The following is a 10,715-nucleotide window of genomic DNA, read 5'->3' as shown; positions in this document are numbered from 1 at the left end:
GGAAATTTATAGCAACATGTAGAAAACTATATTTAGAATGGAAAAAAAAAAAAAAATCTGTGTAACAGAGATGCTGAGTCATAACTCTCCTGTTTTTCATCTCCTGCAGAGGTAAAGTTCAAGATGCTACAAATTCAGACCAAACATGATTCTAGGGGGGTTCTTAAGAAGAGTACACAGGGCTGCAGCCTGCCCCACCACAGGTGCCATCTTGTCTAGGAGAGAACTTTGAGATTTATGGCTGATAAATAAACTGTATTTGCAAGAATAATATAAGGTCTAGTAGAAAGAAATCACACCATCAACATAAAAGAAAATATTCTGTGTGTTTGAAAAAGCCCATATATGAAAGTATATCTTATGATGCAGAATCAACCCTGTGATTACTGCAATAACCTCTGAGCCAGTATCTGTTCTCCAAGCTGTTAATTGTTCTAATAGGTAGCAACAAATAAAAAAACCCACTTTCCTGTCAGTCCTGTTGTCTCTAAGTATAAAGAATACTGTTTAATGTTTAATGTTAATGTTAATGATTCCAGTCATCATTTTCCATAGCAAAACAGCCCACACTGACAGAATAATACTCTGTAGTATGCTCAGTGTTTAAGTGCATAATCAACACATTGCTCATGTAACAAGTGTGGGGAAATTTCCTTCTGTTTATATTCCTTGAGGATTTTAATCAAAACCACATTTATGTATGAAGCTACTTTATGATGTCTTTCTTAAAATCATGGCAGTTGATTCCCAATGCCTTTTTCTCAGAGCACAGGAGTCTCACTGTTATATCTGACACTCCATCACTTCCTAGCCAGATAGTATGTCAGCAGTAGACAATGTCAGCATTTGGATTATTGCCTCAAAACTGCCAAAGTTTTGTCCTCCACAATCATCAATGGTCATTTTGGGAGCTGTCAAAACAGGACTGGAAATGTTATAAAAGCATTTGCAAACTACCAGAACCACTGAGTATTTATTCAGGTGTAGACTGGAGGATAAGGGACAGAAGAGAGTCACCAGGCAGAGGATGTATGGGACTAATTTTACTGTTCACTGAAGAGCTGTACCCTTAAAGTAGTAGGAAAAAAGGAAGAATATGGATTTTTTTTTTTTCCACACCAGTATATCCACAATATTTCAGTGGTAGCTGATGAGTTATTAAGACTGGTTGCTCAGGGGATGATGTGGGAGAGGAGGACTGTGGTGGGAAGGTGGAAAGGCAGCATGGCAACTGCGTGTGGTGTGGTGAGAGTCCGTGCTGTGGGGCTGTGGCTGCCCAGCAGTGTGCAGGGCTGTGCTCTCTGGGAAAGCCACGCATGGCAGAGGGATGCAAGCAGAGGTTGGGCTTTACGATATCTGCAATGTGTTACCGCCCTGAAAAACAGCTCTGGCACAGTCATTTCTGGCACAGGCACTGTGGCTGTGGCTGGGGGATGGACCTCAGGAAGGAGGGATGTCTCACAATCCTCACAGCCTCACAGCCAGACCAGACCAGCAGCCCATGGCAGAGGGCTGGGTCCTGTTGAGCTGGGTGCTCGTGACACCCACATGAATTCCAACTTCCATGGAAATCTAAATTGTTTCACACTGCACACAGTTGCTGCCCAAGGTCCTTGTGCCCTGTAAACAGTTCCTACTGCAGCAGGGAGCCCTACTTGTCCCCCAACTTCTTACATGCTGCTGGATCCATTCATAGCCCCCATATGATTCTTTAATTTCTACCCTGTAGAGCTGCCCCTTGATCCATCCTTTCGGTTTGTTGTATCTCTTTCTGTGTGAGTGACACCTTTTACCACAGAGTGTCACCGATGCAGCCTTGGAAAAGCAACCCCCTCACAAGCCATGTTTAGCAACTGCCTTTAGATGCAGAGTGGGTGCTGAGACCTCTGCATTCTCTTTCACCACAACAGGAGGTACTTGTTAGGGGGGATGAAATCCCTTACATCCTCTAGTGATTAGATACCAGACATTAGTGCTTAAGTGTTTGTGAAAAGCTCTTTAACAGAGGAGAGAGGATGGTAAGTGGGAAAATAATGTCACCTTTCCAATAACCTTCTCTATATTTGGACTATGTCTTTTGCAGAAACTGAATCATAAACTATTTCTCTCTCTGACAGAGAATTCAAAACATGCTAATAATACTATCTGCAGGTGATAGTAGCAGATGACTGAATCAGAAAGCATGGACGGTGCTAGAGAAGAAGGCAGAGGCTATAAAAAGTTTGTTTGCTATCACATTATCAAGTGAATCCACAGGATGCAAAATTCTGCTTTCTTGCCACATCCAAAAACAGAAAGGAAATACTTAAAAGATTTGTGTGCATAATGGGCATGGGCCAAGTTTTCTTACAAAGGTTACTGGGGCTGAAAGCCAGTGATTCCTTCTCACAAAAGAAAGACAAGAGAAGTGTGGAGCTGGGACCTGGGTTCCCAGCCCTACACATGCACATGCACATAATAAATTAAATTGCTTTAATTTATCATTAATATTTATCTGTATTACTTTATCATCTCAGAGTCCCTGTTGGACTTACATTGCTCTATCAATGAAAGCTTACACTTTAGGGGGGCTTAGCTTGTAAACTACGTCAGGGATGAAGAAATTTTTGGATAGAGCTCTGGAGGCTCCTGACTCTCCCTGAGCCATCCACCATCATTTTTTGCCCTCCTGTGAGCAATATGCCATGTTTTCTTACCACGGTGCATAGATGCTCCCACAGCATGACAGGAAGTACCTGCATTTTGGTCAGAGTACGGGCATATCTGGTCTCATTACAGGATGTGCTCTCCAAGACAATGGGTTGTGCATGCAACTTTTATCACATACAATTGCTCATAAATATAGTCCTTGATGGAGAATGATTGCACTTGGTCACACAAGAGACACAGGTCTGCTGAGGGCAGGCCCTGGGACTCCTATCCTGTATCCTGTGTGTAGCTAACTCATGGAGAAAAAGGGGTAACATGAAACAACACTCAGGAGTATGATGACTTCAGACGACTATCAGCTGTATTGTGTCAAAGTTTTGGAAACTTTGTGGCAAAAGAGAATGTTAAGAAAGGATGTGATTCATTTTTATATATTTTTTTTATTATTTTGTACTTTAGGCCTTTTTTAGTTTAGTTTCTTGGAGAAAATGGATGTCTAAAGACTGACAAAGCAAATCTCAGACCTAAAACAGAAAAAAGTTAACAAACACTTGGTATAAGTTGTTTAAATATTTGGTTACAGGAAAGAAAATTTCAACTCACTGTCTTTCAATCTGAGTTCTTACAAAAATGCTTAAACTTTTGAGGCTGTGTTATGTTGTAGGCCATTAAGCAGTATCGTATTTTCTCTTGATCAGTTCATGTCATCCCTTAATTATTTTAACTCCTTTCAGCCAGTGTTTTTCCTTAATTTTTTTCCACTACAAAAGTGTGTATACTTATTGGTCCAGTACATCACCAAGACAGTTGTCCATGCAGCATGAACTTTATTTATAAAGGATGCATTAGACAAAAATGTCACACTTCCTTAAAAGAAGTTTAAATTAACTAATCAAGTGGTGAAAACTGAACAGTAACACTGTTTACATAGGACAGTGCTCACCTTCCTTCACAAAACTTAGAGTGAATTCTCACTCTGAAACACAGACAATGAAATATAGAAGCACACTGATAGCAGTTTCCTTGTAGATAGCAATCCACATCTATTACAGAATTCACAACTTACAGAACTTACATTTTCTCTGTAAATTAACCTAAATTAGCTCTTTGGCATAGTCATACCGATGCCTGCATTTCAAGGACAGTACTGTAACAGACTCAGGCACCCAAAGGCCTGAGTAAATGAATAAAGTCAATGATCCCCCATTGGTGTATCCAGCAAGAAAGGCCTGCCCAAATATTAGATATCCTCTGACAATGTCTATACTCATCCTTCCTACACCTTGACTGAGTGACGTTAACACTGATTCAAAGTTAACAAAGACAAACAGGAAGCTTGCAACTTAGACAGCATTTCCAAAAGCCAAGACAAAGACAGTGACCACTGATTTTACATTTAGAGCACACGAAATATCACAATGCCCGGTGCTGTTCTAGAACATGTTTTTAGATTTTCACCTGAATTTCTCATCAATGTAATCTCCATTTTCTCACTCCTTTGAAGCACCTTGGCAAGAAAATATCCCCAGAAAATTGTATTGGGATTGTATTAGAACCATCTCATCTGCTTTCCTGAGTGCACTTGCCTCAGCTTGAAGTCTACAGCCAGTCTACAATTCAGTCACAAAACATCACTGTTCTAGCAATAAACCACTTGCAGATCAGTCCCACCATTTGATCTCTTCAGTTATACAAGATAATATCAGTTTCAGGTTTAAATATTCAGATCTCATTTTACCATCTACCTTAACTCTCTTCCATATGCTAATAAAACCAGATATATAATTAGGCTTCTCCTCCAACAGTCCTGCATGGTAAAACTATCCAGTGTGGCAGTTGTTCCAAAAATTAAAGCTTCAACTGAGTTCCTACTATTAAAGAAATATTCTTTACAAATCATCGTATAAAAAGCCTACCTGGATCAATCAGAAGCAGTATACTACAGAACTGTATCAACTCCTGTTGCCCTATGCCAATTGTTTGATAAATAAGTCTTGTAAACCAGAGCTTGTGCCTAAATTTACATTTCCTGTTTCTGGAATGTGCAAAAAGTTTCCTAAACCTTTTCTTTATGAACTTGCATGTGGTCTTTGTCACAGAAGAAGTGCACTCATTGACCTCTCTTCTGATATGAAATGCTTTCCACCACGGAAGCCTCTGTGTCTCTATCATGCATTAGGGATGACTTCCATCAGAACATTAAACTAGAAAAGTCACTTTGATGTTTGCAAATATGATCTTAAAGTGTCTGATTAGATATCATTCTAGTAAACAACAGAAAACAGTCCTGTTTCTGTTCAGAAAGCAGAGCCTCACAAAAGTAATTTCATGAGATGGTGGCAGTCAGTGTCTTGTGTCATTCAGGAAATGTGTCTCTTTTCAATTAAATATGTCGTCCAGTCAGGAAGAAAAGTGGTCTGTCCTCTTTGGCATTGGCAGTCTGGAATTCGTCCCGCAGACGGAACTGCCACTCATCTTCCAACTCCAACCGGACAACAGTCTGGCGGAGAGAATTGCGATCCTGGCAAATCACACACAGGGTGGCACCTAAACAAATAGTTCAAAAGAAGCTCACGTGAGTATCCCCTTTGTTCTCAGATCACCCTCCTCCCACCACCCTTTGGCATAGAGAACTTCACCTCTTTCACATCAGGAGTTACAAATTGGCTTGGGAGGAGATTAAACCACTCAAGTAGGACTTGAGGAGAGGTATGTTCAGCTACCTATTCGTCAGGATCTTCTTGTGTAACTTGAGGTACCTCATAATCATCTAGTAAACAGGACTAGCAGCACTTTCCATGATCCTTAAGGTAGGAAAGGTAAAACTGGCAGGTCTCAGGAGGTCATGATGGGTCCTGACAGCAAACCAGATAAAGCCCTACATCCATTCCTGCTGTAGTCCTTATGATAATCACCTTTGTTGCGTGAAACCCTCACTCAGCAAAACCCACTGTGATGGCTGACTAAGCTCTTTGTGCTTTGCTGCCCAAAAATGGTCTAAACATGTCTTTAAAACTAATCACAAATTTTATTGGTTTTTGGATTGGTAGATTCAAGAGCTGGCAAGAACGAATCTGGTCTATGTGGCTACAGACAACAAGCAAACTCAGAATGCCAAAGTAAAAAAATCACACATCAGTAACCAATGCCAACTGTCCTGTCTGGCATGCTGATAACCACTTTAACTTGCACGCATGGCTTCCTGGCTTCTGAGAAAAGTCCTCCTTTAAGAGAAAATAATTACCTCACCAGCATTCATTAATCTAAATGACAGATGGTGAGGTAAGTGGTAATCCCCAGCAAAAAAAAAAAGACAACAAAAAAACAAAAAAAAACCCAAACAAACCTGTGAATAAAAAGAAACAAGACAGACAGTCACACGGTGTTTAATTCTCATGTGACAGGTTAGAAAATCATGTAGACTGCCAGGGGAGATGGAGAAATCCCAAAGCAAACACACTTTGTGCTACACGATATAAAAATTGACTGGTTTATGCAAAATGAGACTGACTGGTAGCCTCTGTTTTAACTGCAACAAAGAACACAGCAGTTTATAACAACTCTGCCTGTTTCAAGAGGCACTAACCATGGTGCTCTTCTCCCAGTGACAGTTATAGCTGAGTGAAACAAATCCCCAGAGCACCAAACACCTAAGATGGCAGCAGAAGGATCCAAAAGAAGTTTGCAATGTGAATGTCTGCAACCCAAGTGGAAGTTAGTTTTCTCCACTGCTACACACCATCAGAAGATTTATATGGAGAAACTGGGTATTAGGAATAAATTTTATATGAGCCACTTTCTGTTTCTAAAAATAGAAAGTAGCTCATGATAGAGGCTTGTCGATTACCCATTTTCTAGTGAAATTTAGAAAAGCTCCAAGAACGCAGTAGGTAAATACTTCATGCATACATCTTCAAGAGTCAGTTTTCAAACAGAGTAAGGAGTTGTGCACATACTCTAGGCATGATGATACAGATCCAACATTCCTTCCCACTCAGAAATCTGCAGAACCCATAGCACTGCCAAATACCAGTTTACTACAGCGCAGAGCCAGCGTGATCAAGCATCAAAGTTAGGTGGGACATATAAAGACAAATATGAATACATGCATATACATATATATGCACCTATATTAAATAAATATAATAGATTTAAACCACTGATAAAATAGATTTTTCTCACATTCTCAGAGACCATATCAGCTAATTCTTTGTAATAAAATGATTGCAGCTCACCTTTAAGAAATTGAAACTTCTTCAAAAAGCTAGCTACAACAAAGGAGTCACAGAGGTACAGCAGGAGACCACTGAATGTCAGAGCAGAGGAACTGATATTCAGCGAATGGGGCCGAGAACTCACGTAGCAAACTGCAATCTGATTGGAAGAGGGTGGAAAAAAATTAACATCTTTCAAGCTTTCATATGAAGCTTCCAGTATTCATACCTGATTTAAATTCAGACTTGCTTTTCAACTCCAAATATTGTGAATTTATAGTTTCTTCCAAAACATCACGCTACTTATTAATAATATACATAAAGCACAATTCATAATTATAAATTGTTATTATTCATTATTATCATGAGGCTTAGATGTGAGAGAGTTTGAAAGCTGCAGTAACAATAGCTCCCTACAACCATAATGCTGTGACCTGCCCAGCAGATTTTATTTACATGTGAGTAAATACAATAACTCTACAGTCAGAGATGAAAAGAACCCTTAGAAATTCCAAATTTCATTTACATTACAATAGGATTACTCAGGTCAGTACACTTGCACATATACACGAATTTTGAGGTTTCCTCTTGCCTAGTTGGTTTTTATGGCTACTCCTGAAATCCACTAGGAATGGGAATATTTACAGCACTCTTTCAGGATTTATAAATTCCGATTTCCATAAAAGACTTTGTTTCAAAAGTGCCACTGTACTACACCGCTGGGGTACGCACTCATCTGGCATGGATCAGCATGGCTGAGTGGAGGAAAGCTGAACCACAGCAACTAAGACTCTTTATCAGTATGCCTATTCCATATTCCTTCAATCCTATTGTACCATATTCCAGCACAGGCAGCACTTCCAGAATGAAATTGAAATCATTCTATGTGCTGAATGGGTTAGAGCTGAAGAGATGCAATGGATGAAGACAGTAACAGTACAATGCCCTCCCACAGAGCTTTTTTTTCCAAACATGGTGGAAACAAAAGCTTAATAACTCAAAATGTTCTGGGAGCAGCATACATGGGAAGGTTGTTACACAGCTCTTTGGAAGAGAAGTTCAGTAAATCCAGAAATACTGAATTTCATTTAGTATTCAGTGAAGAGATAAAAACAGTCTCTCTCTTCTGAACTACACCACCCTAGTACCAAATTTCTATTGACATATTTGAGTTGAAGTGCAACCTTGGCTTTAGATCCAAACTCATCAGATAGAGCCAACAGCTCCTGAGACCTGATGGAAGCATATTTCATTCCAGATGGTTGTCTAGTATTTGATTCCCTTCCTCAGCTTATCAGTCTGAAGTGAACTAAAACATCTGTATATTTGAAGCGCTTTCTAAGGGTTATCTAGTATTTGTAAAACTCTCTTGTGGAAGAAATTTTCTGTAGGAAGAGCCAAATTATAGCAGATTGAGAAAACACTTCACAGACTATATTAGTATTTAGGACAATTTTGGGATTTCTCTCCATGTACATTAGTTGAAGCCTCTGACAATATGGGACTAATTTAATTTTAACATTACAGGAATGTACCTGATTCTTCAAAGGCTGTGTAACAATTATTAAGGAATACATCAACTAACCCATCCAAAACAGAGCCTACACATTTCTAGAGGTACTTGGAGATGGTTTTGTTCAGTACCTGTGGTCCTAAGTTAAGGTAACAGTCCACAGATAGCACTGGATGGCTATAATTCTTCAGTGAGAGAGGGAAGAAGCGATGGCTGTGATACTGGAGATACTTTTCAAGGAGCAACTGAGCAGGTGCTGCCAAGAAGGTGTGCTTGCTGTCAGGAGCACATATGTACTGAGCAGGGGAGATTGAAACTGGAGTGTCAGATACCTGTGAGGAAAAAATACTTCTTAGACAGATCAATCTCAATTAAACAAGTTGTACTTCTGTAATTGTGGTTTGTATAAAATATATCTCAACCCTAAAAATCTAAGTTTTACATAAGAAGAAAAGTTATTCAGCCAAAAATATCTGCTATCAAAAAAGTTTCAGTTTCATAAAATTATATTTGTGTTTCCAGTCTTTGAGGTTTCTTCTTTGAACTCAAAGTACTCCTACGTATGAAGTCACAAGAAGATGAGCAATTCTATAGCTATAGATAAAATCCACATAGTGAATGGTTACTTGGATTGCAAAGAGATACTTGACATGTTTTTCAAAGTTTTAAAGGCAAGCTAGTAAGGAAAGCTGTATTTATGACAAGAACATTGGGGGATTTCAGAAATAAATAACTATAAAAAGCCCCACATGTCAGACATACCCCATTACTGGCAACAGATGATGCACCAAAAGATCTCAGTTCTCCTGGTTAAAAAAGACAAAAAAGGAAAACAGAATTTTCACAACAGTGCAACTGAGGTCTCAGTTCCCACCTTAGACTTTATGTGGAAGGATCGTTGTCCTCCCACTGCAACTTGCTTTTTCATGACATTGAAGTGGTTGAACCGACAGATGAGAAGGCCAGCACTGTGGACACGCAAGTTGAAGTCAACGTCATCACATGTAAATCTGGAAAGAAAAAAATCATAGCCGGAATGTTTCTCATCCCATACTGACAAATATAATCACTCAGTGCCTCTGATCAGCCCCATAGAAAGGACAGGTATCAAGCATACTGACCCTCCACCAGTGCCTATCAGTCAGGGAAAGGGGCTTCAAGCTTTCTAAAAATATACTAGGCTAGAAGTTTCAGAAGACCAGAATGAGGGAGAAAAGCACTTAGGGAGGGAAAGAACCAAAAGCATAAAGTGGAAAGGCAGTAAATTGCTAAGGAAAATACCCAGGAGTTAAAAGGTTTTCTTTGCCTTTTACTACAATAATGAGTCATAAGAAATTGCTACATACATTACTACCCCAAATATGGTCAAGGAACTTAATTCTTTGACTTCCAAGGAAATGGATGAGGCCCTACATTTGATTAATCAAATGCACAGAAGTATCTGACTACTCATTTTGCCCTCAAAATATAAATATCTAGCAATTTTTTCAATATTCCTCTACAGAACTAATGTAATTTTTTTTTAGAAAACTACTTGCAGGGAGTCTTTATACAAGAAAACTGCTGAGACACAGGAAAAGATTAAGCAGAATGAGGCCAAACATCCCTGAGCTAAATTTGACCCATTTAAAAAACATGATGGAACAGAATAAAAGGTAAACTCGTAAAGCTGACTAAATTCAAATACTCTGATCTCTGGAAAATTCCAACTCAGTTCTCCATTTTGAATATATTTATTACAAAGGAAACAGGATGATGTGCAGAACCACCGGACTGACATCCAGGACTTGTATTTAAGCAAACTGAGTAATCAATAAAACAGTCAACATCATTGAGAAACACAGCATTCAATTATAGATTTTAAAACTTTTGCCTTTGATCATAGCAATATCTACATGGTTACTTGATATCCCTGACTGTCACTGTCTCTGTGTTTTAAAATGTACCTTTTTCCTTGCCCAGGCTTGGAATGCCATACAATACTTCACACTCAGCAGTACCCACACAGGATTACCATGAGCTCAGGTGGTTCAAAGACAGAGAGAGGAAATAGGTGATGTGATGTGGCATTCCTGACATTTTAACATTGTTGCTTGTACTCATATCATTTTGCTTTATTGTCATTGTCTCCATTTGCCCTTCATACATAATGTTTCATAAGGTAACACACTTAGGCAGCCTGGCAGCACAGTTCTCTACTAGGAGATGCACAGGGGCAAATGTGTTGTCGGGCTAGTGACAATAGAAATATAGATCATCTGTTTATTCAGAGAATAATGAAAGCAGAATGCTTCCCTGCAGTTTTAAGTAAGCTTGGGCTTCAAAAGATATCTTCCTGA

At 39.2% G+C, this 10,715-nt stretch overlaps 1 protein-coding gene across 6 annotated transcripts in view; it reads right to left on the bottom strand.

Annotated features, from left to right (window-relative positions):
- Window positions 1-3,253: 3,253 nt before the first annotated feature.
- The window catches only part of GREB1 (growth regulating estrogen receptor binding 1), an 89,358-nt gene continuing 81,896 nt past the window's right edge, over window positions 3,254-10,715 (bottom strand). For all 6 annotated transcript variants that reach the window (XM_040060382.2, XM_040060379.2, XM_040060377.2 and 3 more), the window contains 4 exons: window positions 9,251-9,386; window positions 8,508-8,708; window positions 6,885-7,023; window positions 3,254-5,196 (listed from right to left, as the gene is read on the bottom strand). In XM_040060382.2, the coding sequence (XP_039916316.1) occupies window positions 5,033-5,196; window positions 6,885-7,023; window positions 8,508-8,708; window positions 9,251-9,386 (640 nt within the window). In that variant the 3' untranslated portion in view covers window positions 3,254-5,032. The remainder of the gene's footprint in view (window positions 5,197-6,884; window positions 7,024-8,507; window positions 8,709-9,250; window positions 9,387-10,715) is intronic.

The sequence above is a fragment of the Hirundo rustica genome, chromosome 3, assembly GCF_015227805.2.
Source record: "Hirundo rustica isolate bHirRus1 chromosome 3, bHirRus1.pri.v3, whole genome shotgun sequence".
Taxonomy (NCBI): Eukaryota; Metazoa; Chordata; class Aves; order Passeriformes; family Hirundinidae; genus Hirundo; species Hirundo rustica.
This window is presented reverse-complemented; position numbering and strand designations above follow the sequence as displayed.